This window comes from Papio anubis, chromosome 8 (assembly GCF_008728515.1).
Source record: "Papio anubis isolate 15944 chromosome 8, Panubis1.0, whole genome shotgun sequence".
NCBI lineage: Eukaryota > Metazoa > Chordata > Mammalia > Primates > Cercopithecidae > Papio > Papio anubis.
In genome coordinates this window covers 87,545,880-87,571,119 of record NC_044983.1, presented here as the reverse complement: position 1 = coordinate 87,571,119, position 25,240 = coordinate 87,545,880, and the positions used below count along the sequence as shown (strand labels likewise).

General features: G+C 39.0%; 1 protein-coding gene across 6 annotated transcripts in view; it reads left to right on the top strand.

The window, feature by feature from the left end:
- Positions 1 to 11,523: 11,523 nt before the first annotated feature.
- The window catches only part of RUNX1T1 (RUNX1 partner transcriptional co-repressor 1), a 148,674-nt gene continuing 134,957 nt past the window's right edge, over positions 11,524 to 25,240 (top strand). For 2 of the 6 annotated variants that reach the window (XM_009213312.3, XM_009213307.3), the window contains exon 1: positions 11,524 to 12,115. In XM_009213312.3, coding sequence (XP_009211576.1) covers positions 12,088 to 12,115 — 28 coding nt within the window. In that variant the 5' untranslated portion in view covers positions 11,524 to 12,087. Of the gene's footprint in view, positions 12,116 to 19,723; positions 19,958 to 25,240 lie in introns of those variants that run through there. The other 4 variants (XM_009213319.3, XM_009213315.3, XM_009213311.3 and 1 more) reach the window with 3 other exon arrangements.

Here is a 25,240-nt window from a genome sequence, read left to right as displayed (position 1 = left end):
CACAGCAAACAATCAAAAGTGAAAAGACAACTTGTTAAATAGGAGAAAATATTTTCAGAGTATTCAGTCTACAAGAGATGAATATTCAGAATATAGGAGACTTGAACAACTCAATAGCAAAAGAAATAAATAATCACTTTTAGTAAGTGGGCAAAAGATCTAAACAGAAATTTCTCAAAAGAACACAAATAGGCAACAGGTATGTAAAAAAACGCTCAACATCAGTAATCATCAGAAAAATGCAAATTAAAACCATAATGAAACATAATCTCACCCCAATTAAAATACTATTGTCAAAAAGACAAAAAATAGGCCAGGCTCAGAGCCTCACGCCTGTAATCCCAGCACTTCGGGAGGCCAGGGCAGGTGGATCAGTTGAGGTCACAAGTTGGAGACCAGCCTGGCCAACACAGTGAAACCCTGTCTCTATTAAAAATACAAAAAGTAGCTGGGTGTGGTGGCACACACCTGTAATCCCAGGTACTAGGGAGGCTGAGGCAGGAGAATCTCCTGAACCCAGGAGGCAGAGGTTGCAGTGAGCCGAGATCAATTGTGCCACTGCCCTCCAGCCTGGGTGAGAGCAAGATCTCATCTAAAAAAAAAAAAAAAAAAAAAAGAGAGACAAAAAATAACAAATGCTGGCAAGGATGCAGAGAAAAGGGAACTCTTATACACTGGTGGTAAGATTGTAAATTAGTACAGCCATTATGGAAAATAGTATGAAGATTTCTCAAAAAGCTAAAAATAGAATTACCTATGATCCAGCAATCCCACTTCTCAGAATTTATCCGAAGGAAAGGAAACCATTATATTAAAAAGACACCTGCACCTCCATGTTAATTACAACACTATTCAATATAGCTAAAATATGGAATCAACTTAAGTGTCCATCAAGGAATGAATAAATAAAATGTGATGTATATACACAATGGAATACTATTCAGTCATAAATAAGAATGAAATCCTGTCATTCACAGAACATGTTTGGACTGGAGGTCATTATGTTAAGTGAAATAAGCCAGGAACAGAAAGGCAGATATCGCGTGTCCTCACTCATATTTGAAATCTTATGGAGGTAGAAAGTAGAATGATAGTTACCAGGGACTGGGAGGGAGAGACAGGTGAAGAAAGGTTGGTTAGCAGGTATGAAGATAAGAGTTAGAAGAAATAAGTTCTAGTGTTTGCTAGCATAGTAGGGTGACGGGTGACTACAGTTAACAACAATATATTGCATGTTTCAAAAATAGCTAGAAGAGAAGATTTGAAATGTTCCTAACACAAAGAAATGATAACTGCCAAGGTGATGGAGATCCTAAACACCCTGATTTGATCAGTACACATTCTATGCATGTATCAAAATATCACATGTATGCCATAAATATGTGCAAATATTATGTATCAATAAACAAAACCCTCTTAATTCAAGGTTTCCCTTCCTTAGGAAGGCCTTGAGTAAAAGGAGATACTTCTTCTCTCATTGGAGCAATGTTGAGTTTTTCTCCGTCCAAATTAGCAGCCAACAGTTAGTTGTTTTACTAGCATTCTGCCAGCTCTCTTTTAAGAACTGGAGGCAGCTTCTGAGGTTCCAGGTTTTGAGATTTGTGACCCCATAGAGAGAACTCGAATTTCAGTGGACTGCCATGGTGTTTGCCATTTGATTCCAGAAGGGCTTGCTCTTAGAATTAGATATCAGTGAAACTGAGTGCTTTAGTTTTTCTCTACCCTTGGACTTGACCTGAGAAGTTTAGGAAAAGAGAAACAAGATTTTCATATTGTTCTTTAAAAACCCCGGGCCCCAGAAACTTGAGCCGTGACTTCTGGAGAAGTAGGGGAAGCCGTAGCAAGTCCTTAGAGACTGGGCCAGACTTATCTTAACCCAGACCACCATGGTTCAAATCCTGCATCTGCCATTTATGAGCTGTGAACCCTTAGGGAGGTTACTCCCAGCCTGGGCTTCATTTTCCCGGGACATAATAGTATCGCTCTCACTATTGTTTTAGGAATGCATGAGGTAATGCTTGGAAAGTGATGCATAGAACAGAGCCCAGCACATGGTATGAACTATGGTGAGGGAGGGCTTTTACCACCTTGGCAAACATTTGTTTCCCCTCACCGAGGTATTGGAGTCAGGTTGTTGATTTCATGAGGCCAATATAACTTAAGCAAGAGATACTTAGGTAATAATCAGTGTGAATGAAAGATGAACTGGTGTCTTCAAATGTTTTCTGAGTGAGACTCAGAGACTTCTGCAGAATCCAAGAAGTAAGGAGCAAGACAACCCTCTCAATTGGATTTTCAGTGATTGGTGAGATAGGGACTAGAGAGACAGGCATAATTTCACTTAAAGAAAATGGATACATGAAAGAAAATTTATATTCTATGTATTTATAGGTGTATGCATATGTTTAGGCATTTTAGGTATATACATGTGTAAAAATACAGTGAAGTACATATATTTTTGCTTATGTGTTTCTGAATGTGGATGTGTTCATGTATGTTTCTCTATGAAAAAAACAATTCGAAGTGGCCATAAACCTATTGTATAACTCTCAATTTTAACTCCTGTAACAGCCATTAGTTGTCTTATTTCCCAACTGTTAGCCCAGGCTGGATTGTAGTGGTGTAATCGTAGCTCACTGTAACCTAGAACTCCTGTGCTCAAGTGATCCTCCAGTCTTAGCCTCCCTGGTAGCTGGGACTACAGGCTTGTGACACCACGCCCAGCTGATCTTTTAATTTTTTGTAGAGACGACGTCTTGTGATGTTGCCCATGCAAGCCATGATCTTTCTCCAAACTGTAATTTCCTTACAGAGGTACTGAACACCAGGATAAAAACTGAAAAACCTTCATGTCATTATGAATGATGAGAAGAAACAAATCAACAAGCAAAAAACTGGAAAACTTTCCAGCAAATATCTACAGTTTAAAACAATCCTAGTTTTTTCAAAAGCCCATTAGTGTTATTTTGTGTTGAAGAGAAGACCATTGTATTTCATGAGGGGCTTCCTTCGAGGAAGGTTGTTTGCAGGACCTGGCTACTCTGACCACAGTATGAAACAAATGCTCATCAGATGATAGAGTTCCCGTGAACCGCAAGCACTTCCAGGCAATGAGATGGTCTGGTTCCAAAGTATAGATGGTGGTTGACTGATTCAATCTCTCTGTCTTACTCTCTATTTGCATTTTATAATAATGTATGCCTGTTAGTAGAAAAACAGAAGTTGAAAAACACAGACATGAAGCCAGGTGTGGTGGCAGGTGCCTATAATCCCAGCTGCTCAAGAGGTTGAGGCGGGAGGATCAGTTGAGCTCAGGAGTTCAAGACTAGCCTGAGCAACATACCTTATCTCTAAAAAATAAAAAAATGGATAAATAAAAGTAAAAAAGAAAGACACAGACACAACAATAAACATAAGCCATGAGTTATTAGAGATCACAGAACAGTCGAAGCAATGAGTGAGCAGAATTTGTAAAATAGAGAGGACCAAGAAGTGAGTCGACAGTGGAAGGAGTAGGTGCAGAGACATGGAGAGCACTGGTGGCAATAAGTCTGGTACATTCAGGCCCAAAGCCAGTGGGGCATTAAGGTAGGCTGCTGAAGAAGGACGAGAAGGGATAATAGGGTCACTGCTATTGTGGTCTCTCCAGTGAGGCCTGGGTGTATGCTGGTGGTTTCCTGCCTTCTGCATTTCCCCTATAGCCTTACAGCCAACTCCGTGAACTAAGTGAGATAACCTGAGTGCATCTCTTTGCACCTTGATCAAGCTTAATACATTGGCTTACAATTTTATACAAAAGGCTTAAAATGTCTAATTGACAATTTACTGTCACTCATGAGGTACATCTAAAGACAACTGCTTGAGCTGCTTCTATCTTTAGATAATTCTCCGGCAAAAGTGGGTTTCAAAACCAAAAAATTTGAAACTACATTAACATAGACAAAAAGGGCTTTAATTGGGTAACTATCAGATTCCACTATCTAAATGAATTTTCCACTCTATTAAAATAACAATGACTTAAACTTCAAAGCAAACTCAGCCTGGTTGTTTACCCTGCCACTCTAAGTACTTCTGTAAGATATCTAGATCTTTTGTCAGACATTTGTTACTGAGCTTAATTTCTCTTTGTTCCTTTTAAAAGTCTTGATTCAGAAAGAACAGGAATGCTTTGAATTTGCTTTCTAATGCAATTCTATTTTATACCTGTGTGAGGAAATGTCTAATTCTGAATGTGTACAAATAGATGGAACCCACAAGTGAAAGTGAAGATGTTAAGAAGAGGTTGGAGGAAATTAAAATGCCAAAAGCTCTAAGGGAATTGTGGAATATTTATGAAAATATGTGGTGCATTTTGAAATGCAGGTGTCTATGGAACTGGAAATGTAATCATAGGAAAGAAAACTGTCTTTAATAAATCTTCTTAATTAAAAACTATTGTTCAGAAAAAATATAAATCCTCCTTCAATATTAGAAACAGTAGCAAGAGGTGAGAAAAGTATGGATTCAATCAGATTGCAGTAAAGAATTGTTATTAAGAGTTCCTGGTTACAACACTTTTTTTTAAAGCTAAAGAAGTAGCATTTTTGGTAGACTGAACATAAATTGTTTGCTATTATGGTACCCAATGAGGTGAAAACAATGGAAGCTTGTAGCACAAAAATATATCCAATTATTGATAGGGAGAGAGAGTGTGTTAGAATTATTGTCAAATTACATGCACTTAATTTTTTTTCAGTTGCAAGGGACTTGAATGGGTGCTTCTCCTGCTCAAAAGATTCAAAATCAATTACAAGAAATAAACCTGGCCTAGTCTTCCTCTCAGTATTCAAGTCTCCTATAAGACCCAAACAGAATGCTTAAAAGTGAAAATGTATACGTGATTGCCTTTATGAAAAATATATAAATTTCTTTTTTCTTCTCAGTCTTCAGTTGTCATTAAACTTTAAAAGCACTAGGTCTTTCAGTTAAACCAGTGCACTATGCATAATTGTCATAACATGTCAATAGGATGAAGCAAACTAATTTCACAAATAGGTGAGCTGAATTAACCAGAGGCTGAGCCCTGCCTTGCATAGTAGATGGTGCACAATCTCAGACTAAAGACCCCTGTTCACCACTACAAGGGAATGGGGTGTTGGAGTGGCCTGTGGCTATGCACCAGCAAGTAGTAATAAATTGCACACCTTGAATTCATTGGTACATAGTAATTTTGCTTAGTTACACATTGCAGATGGCCCCTGAACCTAAATACTAGGTGAATATAGTCCCAGGCAAGGGACAGCTATCAATGACCTCTTAAATGAGAGTCACAACTCTTCTGCAGTAATCATTCAGAGTTCAACTTTTGAAGAGCTTTCAGTCTTGTTTGAATAAACAGCTTTGTGACTGCTTATTTTATTAGTCTGATAATGGACCTCCATTGTTGATTGCAGGTGTCTGAACAGCAGGTGGGGACGTTAGGGACCTTATTCATGTGTGAGCCTGCTTTTCTCCTGTCATGGGTGCAGTGTCCTCTATGGTGTTCTGTATACTTAGTGAGTGCATGAATGCTGTGGGCCCTTGTGCAAACTGTGAAAGTGGAGCTCTGCATATAGAAGGAGGATGATAAGGTATGATGTTCTCAATGCTTCTTGTAATTTGTTTAAAACCTTGTACCTGATAGTGGGGACCAGCATCATTGGTCCCCACTATCAGGAGCATTATCTGGAATTCCAGGCATTATCTGGAAACTTATTAGATATGTAGAATCTCTGGCCCCAGCTCAGACCCACTGACTCAGATTTTGTATTTTAATACAATCCCCAAGTAGTTAGTATGCATATTAAAGTTTAGCTGCACAGCTCTTAAGTAATATATTTGTTTCTTCTGTATTAGAAAGACTTCCTAGTTTCCTTGAGATGTAGTAAGACTGCTATACATATATAAAAAAATAAAAATAAAAATTTTGAGATTTCGGGCAAACGTCAATCTAGAAGTGTTTTTTTTTTTTTTTTTTTTTTTGGTTTGTTTGTTTGTTTTGTTTTGTTTTGTTTTTTTCCATAAAATATGACAAACCAAAATTTCCTATCTTGCCTATCTTGTAGAATGTTTTTTCCTTCAGAGAAATTGGACCACATTGCAAGGTATGTAGGGTAAACTGGGTGGTTGACACCACCAATCCTGTGGTCTTACCGGTGCCTCATCTAGAGGTTACATTGATCAAATGATTTTCTCAAAGGCACAGATGAAGTCTGGGGGGAAATCTTAGGAAGGTGAACTGAACTGGACCTGGGCAATGGCTATGCCCTTTCTAACTATGTTGTCTTCCAGTGGGACAAACAGATAGCTCAGTTGGTGGCTAGCCCTATTGAGAAAAAATAAGTAAGAAAAAAGTAAGAACTGAGCAAAGAACTGAACATGATTAACAGCAGTCTATATTTGTTACAGATTTGTTGGCCAAAAATTTCTTCCCTTCCCACTGCTGTGCTGTGAGCCAGTTGGCTTCTGTTTTCTCCCCAGAGGTGGATGCACTACAGTGATGTGGTAATTCCCGCATGAAAACAGTCTTATGAGGTGATATGGGATTCATCAGACTGGAGTGCACCATGGAGTAAATTGATATTTTTAAAGGATTAGGAAAATGAGATGATTAAAATACATATGCATCTTTTAAAGAGTACATTTAATATGGCCATAGATACACTGATCTTGCATAACAAAGACATAAATTTCCAAATGAAAATGATTCTTTACTAAGTATAAACACCATTTAAAACTATTTAAACAATCTGGATTATATATACTATCACCGATATAATAATTAAATGAAAGAATGAGGGCATGTCCCAGACAAATTAAACAGCTTGTGAATTTTTTACTGCATATTGATATGTATGCTGAAGAATACATGTTTCAACTACTATAGGAGATTAGAAGGAAAAAATTACTTATCTCTAAGATCCTGCTGGCTTGAAGTTTTTTTCATAGTGTTTTTTAAAAAAATTCTAGTTTATTGTAGAAAGTACAATTAATTTTCAGAACAATTTGTGGTTTATTGTAAAATCTAAAAGAATTTTATACAAAGTTAAAACAAAAACACATAAGAATATATATTTTCATATCAAATTCACCATTATTACAGGAAGTACTGATATGCACATATAAAACAACATGAAAGTATCTATAGGCACATATAAAACAACAAATTGATATCCACATATTTTTCATTTAAAATCTTGGTAATGTTAAAATCTTAGGTTTCTTAATACTTCAGTCAAAAAGAAGTCAAGTTGGTAGCATCTGTTTTATTTAGATAAGACATCTAAGTGGGAACTTTTTAAACCTCTTATTCATTCATTACTCAACAACTATTTATTGAGCACCTAGCATGTGCTAAGCACCATTCAGTGAGTAACGACCATTGTCTTTGTGCAGTTACAGCCCAATAATATACACCTAATTGAGAATTATATAGACAGAATAACCAGTACAAATTACAGAAAAAAAATAAAAAGATCTTCACTAAGCACATTCCATAAAAAATGTGGAATATTGGATTTCCATGGGGGGGGATATTGCATGATTTTATTCTGGTTTATGGTATTTTAAAAAATCATCTTTCAAAAATGGGGGTGGGAAATATTCAATTTAAATGAGAAACATGTGAATAAGGTATTTTATTTGGCATCGTTATTTTTCATGAATTAGCTATAAAAGGTCACATGAGATAATTACTAGATTACAGATAGTTGTGCATATAAAAATACATATATGTATTACAAGTATGCATGTGTGTTTCATTTTATGCAATAAATGAGTTCTTGCAGAGTTTAATGTGTGAAAATCTAACAAACACAAATATTTAAATATTTAAAAATTAGAACTCATTTTTTAAAGAAACACTAATATGTATTTTTTGCAAAACTTTTCAAAGTCTTTTTTTTTTCAAATTAAATAAGTAATTGAAATTTTACAACTTTGGCTTTTGGGATGCAAAGTGGTTTTTAAGTAGTACAGAAAAGCATGACAATCTGAACACATAAGAATCTCAAATAAAAATCAACCCAGTGTATGTAGGTTTGCAGCTAAATCATACCAAACTGATCAGTTTATTTGGGTGGATGATGGAAGCTATTTTTAATTTATAATTTTTCTACTTAATGAAGTATGTTTATTCGCTTACGTTAAAAGTCTACCAACAACTAATGTATTTATACTGCACATTGAACGTGTACTAAGTGTATGTGGCTCAACTACTATACAATAAAATGAAAACATCTCTGAAATGTCTTCTTTTTTTGGTCCACATTCTAAAATGAAACATTAAACAAGTTAAAAAAAAAAAAAAAACTGCAAAGATTTGGAATAAAACTTGTTCATGTAAAGCTCAAAAAGTAAATTATATAAAATTATACAGCAAAAGGGAGAGAAATTGCAAATAGTGGGTAAGTCTAAATTTATGAAAACTTAATTATGGCTTGCCATTCTTTATGTTTATCATATTCTTTTTTTGTACAAATACAATAATAAATAATTTTGTTAGAAGTAAGTAACGTGGTAATTAACGATTTTCCTCAACCTAGGCAAACAGGAGGACTTTTTCAAGGAATAGAAAATCACAGCTTGGGAGTCATTTAAACTTTAAGATCTATAAGGAGGAATTTTAAACATGCTAATTAAGTACTTGTTAACATTTTGTATAGGAATTCCTTTTTGTGAAAGGTGAATCACACATCTCTAAAGAAGGTAATAAGCACTCATCTGAAATTTGTATTGAAAGCTCTGCTTTTTTAAAGGATTGGTTTAAAGGAAAACAAAAAGCATCCTTAGGCAGCATTACTGAAAAAAAAAAAAAAAGCCAACCACTCTGTAAATTGAAAGACCTCAGTATTTTTACAATAATAAAAATCTGATGATGTGAGAAAAATATCTTCTAAAGTGTGAAAAACTACAGTTGTTAGCAAGGGTTCTAAAAAATATTTTAAGACATTATTGTGTATTTTATCTTTTAATTTAGTGGTTTCATTGTGGTAGGTAGGTGCTGACATTTTGTTTGTTTGTTTGTTTGTTTGTTTGTTTTAGTAAACTAGCCTTGAGGGTACAGCAACCTTATCTTTCCTGTGAGTGTACAGATATGAAGACGTATTATTTAGCCTGTCTCCTTGGATTTTTTAAAAAATCAATTAGTAGTTTATTTTGTTTTGAACATTGTCATGTGTATCCACCACCCCAAGTCTAAGGTAGCCAAATATTTTATGGCCCTGTACTGTTTTCAGGTAAGTCATACTCTCCTACCACACGGTATCAACCAGTTCCTACTTTTTCATTTAATATGTTGCATTTTCCTAGATTCTGCAGTTCAAGAATCATCTTATACTTGATTTGGCCCCTATAGTTATTATCTGCTTCAAATAAAGGAGTTAGGAGATAATACAAGGATAAACCCTATAGGAAAATATGTTCTACATTTTGTAGAACACAGGCCTTTCAAGGAGGTAGCAGGTGGGATTAAGGAATATATTGAATAATTGTTTATACATCAACTCAAGGATACAGGTTCTTCCACTGCTTTTATCAGAATTTGGAAAACAACTCAAGTCGTGATATATTCTATCTGATATCAAACCGAATCGAGAATTTTTAAAAAGAAGTATAACTAAAGAATGATAATTATTTTTCCAGAAGTGTGACTAGCAAAAAGGAAGATCCTATAAGGTGTGTGGTGTCTTACAAAATATGCCTTGGTGTCATGAGTGTATCTCGATTGTGTACAATTTTGATTTGATTTCCTGCAAGTTACTTTCCATTGATTTAGCAGTTCAAAGTTTCTACCATAATTTTATACCTACATTGGTACAATTTACAGACAGAAGAAAAATGTAGCATAACATTTCTATTTTATCTCTCACTGCTTTTTTATGTCATAAAACTATTGCTGATTTACTTTTTCTATATTTTAAATTATGATTTCAAAAGAATCATTCCTGATTCAGGTATCATTTTTTAAAATTTTAAATAAATATGAATATATGCCTCCAGAATCCAAATTATTTGGCCTCAATTTGGGGGACAGAAGAGATTAATAATACAGGTAATAGAATAATAAAATGTCAACATGATTTTATTCTTTTAAGAACAATAGTAAGCTTTGACATAATTTTCTACACAAAGGAGTTATATTAGTATGGTATACACAAAATTTCACAGTTTAAGATTATTCATGCTGTTAAGATTTGCGAGTATAGTAAAATATAAAGAACTGTAATGCATAAATTCTAGAATGTACACCTTGATAAAATGACATTCAAATTAAGAGCATCATAATATCAAATACCAAGACTTAACGTTGCAATTCATTAATCTATTATAATTCATTAGACAAATATCCCAAGGAGATGGGAGAATGTACAATGAGTGTTTTCTGGAAATGAACTGCTAAAAATTAGTAGAATCTGAAAAGACTTCAGAATTGGAAGCTCCAGCTGGGTTTAAAAGGATGGGGGAAGGGATTTTACTCACTATTAAATATTTGAAACACCACTTCAGAAAATAAAACCCACAAATGTCTCATCAGTTCTTAACTGCATCAGGCCGACACAGACTCTATCTGACGCTTTTTTTCCTTTATAAAAATGAGATTTTAAAACATATTCAGGACATCTTATATTGATTTAGGCTAGTTGGAGAAAACGTGGTTCAGAGTAGGATTTCAAATAGTTCCACTAAATACAACAACATTTGCAGTCAGGGTACTGTTCCATAGTAATTTTAAAAGATTTCATTTTACTTATCATTGCAAGCCATTATCTGATCATATTTGACCTACATATTAGTATTTTCATTATTATTCAAGCCCTTTTTTGGCTCTACAAATTGTCAGTCCTCTTCACCGAGATTATTTATTTACTCTGGAAATATCTGGAATTCTTTCACCCTATCTTTTCCTCCGGGACTACCCTCCACCCTGCCCCCAAGTATTGATATTAATGTCTGGGGGAGGGGGGCATATCTAACAAAAACCTGAGATAGAAAGCGGTCCCTCTTAATGGTATACTATGGGAGAAGGAGAAAAACAAAGGGAATAAAAGAAAATGATAATTGTTTTCTCTAAGGCTATTATCTAATGCGAAAGCAAATAGTCTGGAAATCAGCTAACAGAAGGGGATTAGAGAGGAGATCTGAGAGTGGCTTGATTTCTAGCAGAGCTGTCTCTCCAGCCAGTGATGAGACACAGGCAGGGCAGCCGGGAGCGCTCCAGATGGCCGGGGAAAGTGGTCGTCTTGGGTTACTGCAGGGCACTCTGGCCGCCTGAGAGCTGGCGGCCCGGGAAGGCATCATTAGGGAGCCAACCCCACGTCCAGCCTGCATGGGAGAGGGCGAGGCCGGGAGGGAGGCCGCCCGCCAGCCCGCGCGCCCTAGAGTGCCGGGCTTGCCCATTGTTAACATATACTTGACCTCCGTGACCTCCGCACGACACAGATGTCTCCCACCTCCACCTCCCCCCCGCCCCGCCGCGGGCCCTCCCCCCTGCACCTGGTAGCTGCCGCGCAGCCGCCTCCCTCCCGAGCGGCCGCGGCGCCCCTGGCGCGAGCGCGCGCCGGAGCCGGCCTGATGCGGGCGCTCTCGGCGCACAGCGCGCGGCGCTCCTGCTCCCCGGCGGACGCCCGGCCGCCCTGCAGATAAATGCGTCGCCTTCCTCGAGAGTGAGCGAGGGCGGGCGAGGCAGACGCAGACGCCGCCTGTGACAGTGGCAATTCCCTGCGCCCCACATCACATTTGTCTGCCACAGCAGCAACAACAGAAAAGCGGAGGGAGGGAGGGAGGCGGGAGGAGGGGAGCAGAGCTCCGCAAGTCTTGGGCTCTGCGTGGAGGTTGCTTTTGGCTGGCGTCCCCGACCCCGGGCTTTTTGCACCGCAGCTCTTTGCGTAGCGCCGGGCGGCCGCAGTCGCTCAGCGGCGCGACTCCGCGGCCTCGTGGCGAGCGCGCGTGGGCGAGTGGCCGCGGACACTCTGGCCTCGCGAGGGAAGCCGCGCCGCGCCCTCTCTCCGTCACCCCGCGGGCCGGCTGAGTCGACGGGAAGTTTTATTTGCAGCTCGGAGCCCGTGGCGGATGGTGGGACTCTCCGGCCCTGTGCAGTGTAAGTGCCCGCGGGAGGGCTTGGCCGGCGGGCGGGCGGCGGGGACGGGCCCCTGGCTGTTATTAATTACTGTTCCGATGACCGTCATCTTCGTTTGGATTATTCGACCGCGAGAGGCTCCAGGCTGTACTTGTCGCTCAATTAGGGTAGGACTACGCACCAGGGCAAAGAGGAACATCGCGGGTGACTCCGGTCTGCGATGACACTGAACTTCGCGGGTCAGCCGAGGATGCGATTTTTGCTATTAGATTCCCCACACTGTCTTTTAAAAATAATTTTTCTTCCCTCTCCATAGTCACGATATGCGAGCAGGAAGATGAGTGGGTTTCTCCCCCGACAAAACAACTGATCGAGGTGCCCATAGTGCATTTGGCAGGTGACCCTATGACCGCATCGTGGGGTTGTTTCTTTTTTCCTTCTTTATTTTATTTTTTCTTTTTCTGTAAACTGGAAGCAAAGGCTTGTTTTGATGGTGGAAAACTTAGTCCTAAGGAGTAGGAGAGGCGGGATCTTAACTTTGGGACCGGGCTGCAACTAGAGTGGGGGTTTTCTTAGAGATACCCAGGCGCTCTGCGCCCGCCTGCGAAGTTTCCCTGTTACGCCTGGACGTTTGGGGTGCTGGATTGGGAAGCCCCTGGGTGAGCGGGTGGACTGTGGCTCCCGTCCCGGGCTTCGCAGTCAGGGGCCAATGGGCAGCGTTGTCCCCGCCCGACCTCTGCGCGCTCCGGACCCAGCCGCCCCGGCCCTCCTGGGTGTTCCCGTCGCGGCCCCGACTCGGTGCCCGCTTTTCCTGAGCGGGGAGCACAACCTTGTGCCCTGTAGCTCCCGCCCGAAGGGATCCAGACTCGGAGCCGCGTCCGGATAATTCCTTTCGTTTTCCAGGAACCCCTCTGGTGAAGCCCCCGGGTCAGTGGAGACGCGCTCCGGGGCCCGCCGCTCACTGCCCTCTTTGCGAACCTGAAAGGACCGGGTTGGTTGGCGCACCCAGACCCCTTTCCCCAGGCGGACCTGGCGTTGACTGGGTTGCCTTGAGCAAATACGGCTAGGTCAGCACAAGGCGCTCAAATCCATTTTTTGAAACGTACTATTTTTTGTTTTTTGTAAGGGCGATCAATCCTTGGAAAAGTTTGAGTACTATGATTCCGGGAAGTAGGATGTGAACCACAACTGTTACTAAAAATAGCTGCCTTCCCTCCCCCTCTCCCCCAAAAGTCCTTTCAGTTTGGAGGATTTGGCTGGGCGGCCGTGCAGCCCATGGTCTCCTCATTCCTTGCAAAGCGTATCGGAGAAAACCTTCAAGATTGGGCACCACACATTCCACCGTGCCCTAGCCTGGCTGCTGCTTTCTGGGGGAATCTGCAGAAGGTCGCTTTAAGGAATAGCTAGGATTCCCGTGGAGGAGGTCCTGCAGAACAGTGCCCGAGGCCAGAGCGAGGGAATGAAGACCGGGATAACTGGAGAGGCCACTCCAGACAAACTTCATGTGCTTAATGTAACTCTGAGCCCCCTTGAATGTTTAACTTCGCTTTCCTTAATTAATCTGCCCAGGGCCTGTATATAAATGGCTATCCACAGCTGCTGCAGATTGATTTATCTCCTGATAAAGGTCGGGTTGCTGACCAAAGCATTCCTTATACCTTCTGTGTGAACTGAAATGTGTTTTACAGGGATTTTTTTTTCCCCTCTCCTAGTCTCCTTTTCAGCATCTGTACCATTTTTAAGTGCACTCAGTAGCTTTTATTATCATTGCCCTCCTTTGCATAGAACAGGAGTGGAACTGGGTCTGTGCCCAGTGAGTCCACACTCCCTAGAATACAAATTGACCAGCTTCTCTGTGATAAACGGTTTGTTAGTGTTGGGGGCCTCCTTTTAGTTTATGGCAGCGTTTGCCTTGACCGTGTGAGTATTCTGTTGTGCCCAGTTTCTCCTGTCACACAATTCTTTAGAAACGGTCACCAAACACCATTGTTTCTTAAACCATCATAGCCCCAACCTGAGCAAAGTTTATGTCAGCTGTGATGTGTATACACAGAAGCAAATATATAATTCTGTGGATTTCCCCCTCTTTTATCCTTAAAGTCTAGTTTTTAATATTATTATGATTTTCAGATAATAAAGATAGGGTTGTTTGATTTCAGTTTCTTTTTTTTCTTTACTGATTTTTTTTTTTTTTTTCCCCAGAGAAGTCTGACAATCTCACCCAATAGTAATCAGAGTTTGATCCGGGCTTTTTTGCAGCCAGGATGGATGCTGAAGAAGTTGAAGTCCATTATTTCTTGTGCTGTGTTCAGCATTTTATATTTTGTTGGTTTATTATTTTAAAGGATGAAATTCCAACAAAACAACCAATCAGTCTTATACTGGGTGCATAAAAATGGACTTTTTAAAATACTGAGGATAGCTTTTTATTAAATATTTGTATTTAGGCATTAATAATTTTATTATAAACTATTTAGACGGCAGTGACTTTATTTGAAAAGCTAAATATTGCATGGGAGAATTTCAATACTCAGTTTCTCCAGTGTCCAGTTTATACCTAATAAAAGCAGTGGAGAAAACAGTCTATTTTTTCTTTTATGTTTGGACAACTCAAAGCAGACTAGAAGTCTTTGAAATGATATTTTCCTTTGTGGACTTAATCTCTGTGGTCCATTAATACCTGCTAATAATTTGTGTTAAAATGATCTTTAAAAGGTCCTTTCTAATAAAAATCATTCTATGTGCAATACAATACATTGCACTATTAAATTGCAAGGACAGTATTTTTGCAGCTATGGGACTGCAGCTTTTTAATATTTGCACAATTTTCTTTTCCTGAGTGGAGTGAAATATTGCTCTTGATGTTAGTATTTGATGATGTGCTCTGCCATTGAGGTGAAGGTCTAAATATTTGTAGATAAAAGAGCACTTCATAAATTGCAAAGAACTACACAAATGTAAGGTGCCATTATAATTTATTTTATTGTCAAATCGAAGCTTAGCCAAAAAATCTTGCATTTCTTTAAACACTGAAAAAGGATCACGAGAAAGAAATGCTTCCAATAGGAATGCTGGTCAGTGGTTGTCAGTTTAGGACATTCTTCACTGTCAAATCCTGTTTCTCACTTCTTTGATATGAACATCAGCTGACAGGCACTGAATGCAAAGCCTTCTTCACTGAGGTTTTATGCAGGCAGCATAGCCCTTCATAGCAAAGCAGTCTGAAAAATTGGCACCTGCAGGATTTGCATGTGAAAAAAACCGAGTCAGTTGCATTTTGCTGCAGTCTATTACTGTAAGTTATGTAAGTTCAGTGAGAAAGGCTATTTATTTGTTGCTGTTTGGGCATTTAAAGGTTCTTTGTTTTATGGACACCTTATTCATCATATAGTGATCCACAGACTTTATTGATAGCAGAAGCAGGGAGAAGTGAGCTCTGGCTTTATAGAAGTTATTTATTATAGAATGGAGGTGCTTTTAACCATGTGCTTGCAGAGTGCACTTACATTCATAGTTAATTTTTAAGATGTACCTTAAAAGAATGAACCCATTCAACTTTGAGAATAATCTATCAGAAGTAAAACAAATGCATAAAACTAACAAATATCCTTTGAAAATAATATAGGATTTTAATTTCTATATGTTAATAACAACTTAAAATCTATAAGAAAAATATTTAAACCTTTTTCTAAATTCAGGAAAAAAGTTGTTTCCCCCAACTTGTAAAATTATGCTTGCCTTTTAAAAATCAAATTTGACTCTATTTATGCAAAATAACTAACAAATATTCAATCAACTAAAACACCTCTGTGAACCTGAGTATTATCTGTCAGCGAGAACATTTTATCCAGAATAAGCTATTTATTATTATCTAGAGACACCTTCCAACTTCACTTTTTTTTCCACAGCCATTAATATAAGAGTTCCTAAATAATGTTTAAAGAACAGTGAACATTTTATTAAAGCAAACATTAGTTCAGTTTAATGGAGGTAATTGTAAGTGATAAGACAGAGCAGGTTATCTCTGTGTTGTTTAAACAGAAGGAGCTACTTTGCACCATTTCCAGTAGCCATCTGTAGAAGAGAAGGGTTTGCACCTGTCTGTCCAGACTAATTATAGATTAGGGCCAAAGAAATGAAATTCGAGGAGGTTTTCAGCTAATGAAATCCATACTGATTTTATTGTAAATGTGTTTTATGTAAAGAGGGTGATGATGGTGGAGTTCTGAGTGAATAAATCGCTATGTAGCTGCTAGGCACTTGGTTTTGAAGCACAATTCTGCTGCATTAACCTTTGATATTAAAAAAAAGACAAACAACTTAGACATAGATGCTAGCCTTTGTTTGGCATCCATAGCTACAATTTAGCGAGCAGCAGTGAGGTTCAGTGTGCAATTTAGAAATATGCTGTATAAAGCAGCTTAAACATTAAGAATATTATGATATTCTGAAATGCAGATGAAGTAGAAGATAGGCTCTGTTTTAGCTTATGCATATAAAACATTGGAAAATTAGAACGGCCTTTTCCTGCATTTCAGCTTTGTATCCATGAGAAATTAAAGCAAAATGAGTGAAGAATGCATTCTGCAATAAAAGGTCACATGAATGTCTACCACATCTGTTTATAGTAATTATGAACATAATTAACATAAGAATTACAAATGAAATAATGACAAGCTGAGCAATGAGATATTATGCCATAATGGTCATATGTTGGAATTCTCACATTATAGCACACTAGAATTCACATACTCAAAGAAAGAAAGAAAATGCTAGATTTTTATCTGAATTAATGCTTCAAAACTTATCTGCCTGGGGCAGATGGACTTCTTGCTTTTATAGGAAGGTAACCTATTATTAAGAAAAGAACTAGTTGAAATTAAGATTTCTAGTCTCTAGCCTGGACTTTAAGACAGCTGTGATTATAGAAACCACTTTCTGTTGTACACGTCTTCTGTGATTATACTTCTTGATTATTGTATTGCTGTTTTTTTTCTTTTAATTGAAAGCTTTGCAGCAAAGTGTTTGCTTTGGAAGAGAGTCATGGATTCTTCCCATTTGAGAATTGGTTGATCTTTTCTATAACTGTGAGCCAAAAGTCAATGAACAAACAAGGTACTAATAGAAATACTGTGCATTTACAAAATCGGACCACTGGCAGATGAGCTTTTGAGCAATATGCCTCTAGTATTTGGGATGCCCCTTTTAAAAAAAGCAAACCTTTTCAGGGTTTGAAAGTAGTAGTAATGCAGGTTTTTTTTTTTTTTTTTTTTTTTTAAATAGCATTTCTTAAAAGAGCATGTAATGGAAAAATCAGTGGGCACTTGTAAATTGTATTTTTCTTCCCCCGGAGTTTTGTTGGATTTTTAGGTGTTTATATGTAGTCTGTGTCCAAACTGATGTAACTAAAATGCAGTAAAGGGTGGGGGTGTGTGTGGTTGCTTTCCGTTACTCTGAATGCATTTTTCTAGAATAGCTAGAGAAAAGGTGAAAGGTGACCTTTTACGAGAGCTAAAGTGATACTCTAGAAATCTGTTATTAAATTTAAAACATGTAAGTATGACAGATTTTCACCCATTTAAAGCTCACTTGATTTTGTAATGTAACCAGCCAAGTGTTTTACTTCCTATCCTTGCACCCTTCTCTTAACTATTGAACCTGGTCACTTTTTGAAGATTTATGGAGAAATATTACCTTGTTCTCGTCTCAGTGATACCATGAGGTTTTCCACATTATTGGATTACTGGAGGATTGTGGCAGACCCCTTTTTATCTGACATTCATTGCATGACAAGATTTTCACACATGCCCTTCCCCCACCTATGCCCAGCTTTTTTCCACTTTGTGTTACCTATCATATTTCTTTTAATTCTATTCTTGGGGTTGAAACATTGGTGTGTGTGTGTTTGGGTGGGGTGGCGGAGAGGGGGTGGTGCTCCACTAAACATAAAACCGTTTTTTGGCTAAGTGATTTGGAGGGGAGTGTCTGATTAAACAATGCTTCTTCTCATTTTCTAAAGGGCCTCTTAAAATTTGGTTCCCTTAAAAGGCAGGGGCTAGTTCTCTTGCTATTCTGTGTTTTTCTACTCACTAGCCTTACCCTCCACCCCCATTTTATTCCTTTCTATGGAGACCCCATGCGTAAACTATTTTATAACCTGAAGTTTCACAGCAGCTAGGGCTACAGTGCATACCATGAACAATTGTGTAGTTTATTGGCTCCTTCATTCTGAACTCACTCTTCATACTGTAGTGAGAGCTTCTTAACCAAGCTTCAGTGCCTTGAAACACAGCACAGCCAAATACTGCCCCTCCCCCAATAAAATAACCTCTGCTGCGTTATCCGCACTCCATTAAGGATCTGATCAGATGTTCACATTGTCTGATGGGTGTATTTAAAAGTGAAAAGGGGCTCCCAAGGGACTACTCAGGTGTGTCTCCTTCCTGACCCTGCTGGGGAGGGGGATGAACTCTGGACTGACGGACAAGCATTAGCCCGTGCTTGTTCTCTGATTGATTCTCTGGCTCTGGGTGGGTGAAGAGCCATGAGGCAGCTCAAGCCAAGATTGATTGCCTCAATTTCAGATTCCCACCTCCAAAATAGACTCTCAGATACACACATAAGGAGCCCCCTCCCCCAACACAATTTCTGGAGGTGGAGCAGGTCTCTGAGAGTCACCTGTAGCTACCAATCACAAGTGGTCCTCCTTATCATAATGATGTTGGCTGCAGGAGTCTTCAGCTGGGACACATTAAAGTTCAGGGACAGGAGCTATTTTATATCTCTGCATGTGTGAGTGTGCAGGGGCTGGAATTTGGGAGTATTGGGGTCAGCGAAGAAAGGGACAAGAACTCCCGACTTCAGGTTGGTCTGGAAGGCTGCTTAACTGCTCCTAGACTCAGTAGGTTTGTTTTGCAAATTGTGGCTATTTGGATGGAGGTGAGAAGGCGACTTCTCCTTAGGCTCTGCCAAAAGAGAGCTCTTGCTCCTCCTCTGACCTTGACAGAATCTCTAACATGTTCCAGCCTAGCCCTGGAGCAGGGAAATACAGTTTGCTGGATTCCTCCCTTTTTTGGGTGGTAGGGGCAGATTTGGGCATGCAGGCGACTTCTAGCCTGTCTCTCATTCCCAGACAGCCTTAGGGTAGCTCTTCCCCACTTTCTGGCCCCATCCTGGGGTCTGAGCCCCCGCCCCCTCCATCCCTCCTTCCCTCCTGCCTGTGTCTCTCCTTCCCTCCTGCCTGTCCCTTTCTCTCTTCTCTCTCTCTCTCCCTCTGCCACTTTTCCTCCCTCTCCCGCTCCGTCTCACACGCACCCTCTGTTTATTTTCCTGCCTCCATCTGGGCCCTGCTGATATTGTAATCACCCTGATGCACGTTGGCTTCTCTCCTCTCCCTCCTGCGCTCACACACTCACTCACACACAATGTGCCATCCTGACAAGCCTTTTACTTCTGATAAGCTCCAATGTGTGTTTAATGAATACAAAGCCGCGGTCTGGGTGCCGCCTCGGCCGCGGCCGCTCTCCCGCGCTCCTTTGCCAGAAGGTAATCTCCGTGAACAGGGGAGGGAGGCGAGCAGGGAGGAAGGAGGGGTGGCCAGGAGGAAGGGGGGCGTGGGGAGGCGGCTTTTCTCTCTCCCTCTCTCCCTTTCCAAATGATTCAGAAGTCGATAAGACCAGGAGAAGTGAAGATGTAACATGTTATCTGTCGCTCCTCTTAGCTGGCGGAGAGAATTTACATTTAAAGATTAGCAGAGTGAGAAAGAGAAATCTGCCTTTTGTTGTGTGGGGTGAGGAGGAGGCATCTACCCTGGCCTTGACGCTATCTCCCATCACCTCTGCTACCCAGACAGGACTCACCGAGGTGAGAATACCGGAGGGCCTTATCTTTAATTGGGTTTAGTTTTGCCAGTCTGAATAGGTTTAAAGAGACTCGATAAAGGGGGAACAATAGATTATTTATTGACTGGACGCTGAAGCCTTTAGATGAAGAAGGGAGAGACAAAGCTGCTTAACAACTTGATTAGTTCGTTTTTATTTTAAGGTGAGACTCTCTCTTTTGGTGGAAGGAAGGGCTAGAGAACTTTGGTGCAATTTGGATGACTTAAAATGTCTTGTTTCCTCTCCCCTGACAACCCCCTACCCTTCTCAGCACCATGTACTTCCCTGATTTTAACAGGAGTTTCATTACCCCTTGCGTTTAGGATTGATGAACTGAGAAAAGAGGGTAAAGGCTTTGGGGTTGATCATTAATGTTTGGTTTTGTGTGACTTGTTTTAAATGCGTGATGAATTGATGCTAACGGTACTTGAATGAGTAAGAAAAGCAAATGAAGCCTACTTTTAATATGGAATTAGTTGATTTTATAGTATGGTTCAACTCAGGCTAGAGGAGAAAAAAATCACTCCAAGTCTGTTAGGTAGATTTGTATTTTGGATTTGAACCATGAAATCTTTTGGTTGGAGCTAGTTTAAAAAAAGGAGAAAACATGTCTTATTGACTCACAAGTATTTGAAACATTATAATATCAACTTTAGAAGGTTCTTAAAATGAAGAAAAATGGAAAGAGTGATTGTTTTGCCTCTTACACATTGTCAAGATAGGTGTTTTCATAGATAGATAGATATGATCCAGTAACTAAAAGCCTAATTAAAATTTGTTTAAAGCCAGGGGGGCATGTTTCCTTGTTGACAGCAGCAGATCGATTGGGTAAGACAATAGAGTCCCATTATTTTACTTCCATTGACTGAACATATTGACATTTCAGGTTTGCTGTTGCCTCAGTGAGCATGATGAAACACTGAAATTCACAGAGCAACTGGCCAGAGTGGCACATATATTACTGCATGTCATTTCTGCCTTCAGGTTACCTTATCACCCAGACAAAATGGGAAAGGACAGCCTGGAATCTTTCAGAAAGGGTAGAGCTCTTTTGGCTAAGAAGCTAACGGATAGCATGTCTTAGGAACATCTTAAATTTTACCCAGAATTGGGTGTTACACAGAAATATGTGGAGCGTGTTTAAAAATCTGAAAAGCATGCTAGCCATTGATCTTGCATATTTTATATAGAAGGATGCCCATTTTCAAGATTTACCTTTACCTGGAGTTATTTACAGTGAGTGGTCGGTCACTATTTAGGTGACCAGTTTGTTGCATGAGTGACATTCGTTCTTTTCCAGTCTGGGGTACTGAAACAGCCAGGCACCTGCTAAATCTATATCTCATAAAATAATGTGTAATGTCCCATCAAAAATAGGGCCTGACTCTGACTTTTTGTTTCCAGTTTTCTTTTACTGGGTGGAATACAAAGTGAGATGTATGTATTTTACACTCATGTGCATGCATAGACAATAACTTATATAGATAAATATGTGTATTTCAAGCAAAGGCAGAGAAATACTAAGTATTTGTTATCTTGGTGTAATTTACCCTTTCACACATTTTGCATAGTCTTTAAATAACAAAACTAAGTATTAGGCAGGCGTTGAGTCCAAGAAATTTGAACCATACAAAGAGAGAATATGAAAAACAAAACAAAACAGAAGGGACTTAACATATTTTTATGTTAATGAAATTTATGAAAATATAAATCTATTATGACTATGACTTATACATGGCAATTGTTGCCATCAAGTAGGCAACTGATGCCCTATACAGTGTTTAGAACAAAACTAGTCCTTTATACCATTTTCATGAAAATGTTAGGTTTCTATTTGATCAGCAGGTGCTGTTGAGATGAAAGCCATGTGTAAATTTTCAGAAGGCCAAAAGTGTCAATTCAGAAAAGGAAAGTGATAAGAGAAAATGCAATCAGTTTTCCTGTTTTCAATTTGTGCAGGATTTGAAGAGCTGTTTTGTTAAACTGCTACATCTGCTCCAATATGAATATTGAACTACTTCCACTAAAAATAACAACCTATAATTTGGAAGCTACTGCAGTCTTTTGTTAATGCGAGTGGGTTATTTAAAAACAAAAAAACAAAAAAATAAAAAAAATAAATAAATTTTCTATTCTGACAATCTCTTGCTTAATGTGCATTTTCATTTGTTGGCACTTTTATCCTCAGCAGATAAATGGTAGTATGCAATTAAGATCTCATCTTGTTTGACTATAAAAGAGGTTTCCATAGGTGAAAATCCTGGTAATAAAAAAGGGTTCACACAAAATAAAATTTATTTTAAAATAACCTGCATAAATAACATGTATTGAAAATCAGATAGTTATTCCTTACATTCTCTAATACTACAATTTTTAACTTACTGCTGGGCTATTGTAACAAAGTTAACACTGTTCCTTGCATACTGAGCATTCTGAGATTTATTTCACCTTTAATATACCTGCAAATGTAAGTTTAAACTAATCAGGGATATTTTACTAACAGGGCTTTCAGAATAATCTTTTCCATGCTTAAATAAAATGGTTAAATTATGCTTGAGTGCCTGCATACAAAAGCTTTAGCTTCTATAGTACTGCTAATCAAATAAGTTTTATGGACAGGGAAAGCACCACGTAGAGAAAAATTGGATGCATTTTACTAGTGTCATTGCTAGGAAAGACATGTTCTTTTAAAATCATCTAATTTTAATTAAAAAGGAAACTCTTAAGATGTCTTAAATAATCATAATAAAAATAATACTGTGTCCTTATAACAAGAAAGTGAATGGCAATGCTATCCATATAAAACATGGACAGAGAGAATTAAACTAGAAGGAAGACTGGTGAAATTTGGATAAGGTTCAATATTGATTCAACCTTGGATTGCAGTTTGGTGGACTTGTGGCTATAGTAATTTGTCTGGGGTGAGACCTGATCACTGCTGAGGATCAATTAGCTAAGTTTGTGGCTTCACATGTGAATTGCTATACACACTCGTCACAGATAAACTCAAAATATTTCAAGAATGAATAAAGGGGAAGGCAGGCATAGTGACACCTTAGCATGTTTGATATTAACAAATGCAATGTTTCTTCTAAAACACCAACTCAAAAGAAGAGGTAGTTTGAAGAACAATGTTGAATGTGAGTATTGGCAATTACATGTATGGAACCAACCAAAGAAGAATGCTTTTAAGGAAGGCAGTTTCCAATTTCAAGCCCAAAGAACAGTTCAGTATGGCATGTTGTGCTGGCATATCTTAAAGAGAGCTGGGCATCATGTGGCTGTTTCCTCTAATATAGCACCAGACTCTGACACTTTTAAGAAAAGGTGCTGAATCACATATCAGTGTACAAAAAGTTTATTCACAGACATAATCCCTTCACTTGGGATGTGATCTTCTAATGAGGGTTGTTTTTGAAGCCACAGTACCTTACATGACACCAACAGGGGAGATGCCTGTGCCTCTTTTCGGAATGTTCATACTTGATGAAGTCATGTCCAGGCTCTTACATCAGAACTACTGGTCTTAAGTAATGCCCCATGGTTGATGTTTAAAGTGTGAGACCTGCTTGTTCAAAAAAGTTTAAAACTGTCAGTGTTGCCTACAACTATTAATATTTTCAACGACCAAGAGATACCAACTTAAAATCATCTGCTTTAATAGTTCTAATTGTGATTACCTTTATAAAGTAATGCAGGAAGGAGTAAAGCAGACATTTGTTTTAGTAGGTTTCATATTGATCAAGGCCTCTAAAGCAAATCACTATTTGGATGAATAGAGCCTTTAGAATATAGATCTTGTAGAAGAGGAATGCAGAGGACAGATATGTGAAGTTTTCCCGTTGTGTCTCTAGCAGTCTAAGCACCTCTAAGTGCCTTGGGGAATGTGATTGACTGGGTTCATTAATCTTTTAACACCTGGGGCACAGACCACTTCTAAGTGTGCTCAGGGCTCTTGAGGGCTGCTACTTAGTTGTTGGTCTTGGGAGAGAGGAGAGGAATTGATAGATACTAGAGACCTACTGTGAGCCTGGCCTTAACCAACCTTCACATACATTCTCATCACTGGTTTTTAAGTAAATGATTAACCAGTGTTTCACTTTCTTAATTTCAAAGAACCCCAGCCCATTGCTCTGAGACTCTTGCCATAGTTACTCTTCTGGCTTGATCTTTCGCCCAAATTTAGAAAATTGAGGTTTCTTTGTATTCCCCAAATTAATGACCTACTTTGTGCCTGAGCTTCAGTAATTATTTAGGACCTTATTCTCTTAATCATTGGCTGCATATTCTCCTTAGTGGCCGTATCTACTCATCCACTGTTTTCTTTCAGTTATCCCCTCTTCACCCCCACTGAGTAATCAGACTTGGCTTCCAGCTGACATATCCTTGGATACTCACGAGTGTGTGCCAGTCTGTATTCCTCAGTACCACCTGATCCAGACTTCTCTGTTACCAAATTCTGTTCCCGCATCAGAATACCTTAATTCTACACTGCACTGAGGCCATGAGGATTTGATCTGTTTTTTTTTTTGTTTGTTTGTTTATTTGTTTTTGTTCTTGTTGTTGAACTTATCCAGTATGCTGGAGTGATTTTCTACCCAGTCCTTAGTTCTTGAGTCTTGTTCCTTCGTACTTGGTCACTCCATTATATCTTGATCTCAGCATTTCCCAATTGGCCAGGTTCAACTTCCTGGTTACCTCTTAAGGTTAGAGGACTTGTGCACCACCTTTACTCCTGGAAAAAAAGAGTTTGTAACTAGTTTCAGAGTGTAAAGCTTTCTCCGTATTAGAAGAAAAAAAAAAAAAAAGGACCTGGTGTCTGTGTGCAGTCGCTTGACTAATAGGCAAACTGAGGTTCCCTTTCCAGTTCAATCACTGACTTGTTGGGTGGCCTGGGGTGCATTCCAACCCTCAGGCAAATTTCTCAGAAGGCGAAGGGCAGAGTTGGTGATTCTTAGGCTTCCCAACTCTCATAAGGACAAGTCTGTGTGTGATACTGAAGGTAGGCTTTGGGGCTTTCCCAGGGTTAAGAGAGTGAAAAAAAAAAATCCTTTTTTTTTTTTTTTAAATTCAGGGATTGGGGTGGGTGACACTATAAATCTTCATCTAATTGGGAAAGGGATCACTGTGGAATGTTACTATCATTCCAGTCTTCTCCATCATAAGGAAGAGCCATTATGGACTAGGGAGCCATTATTTCCATAGCCATCCTAAATCTTAGATGATTGTCTGAAATTTTAGTTTTTACGATTCCTTTTTCAGAGGT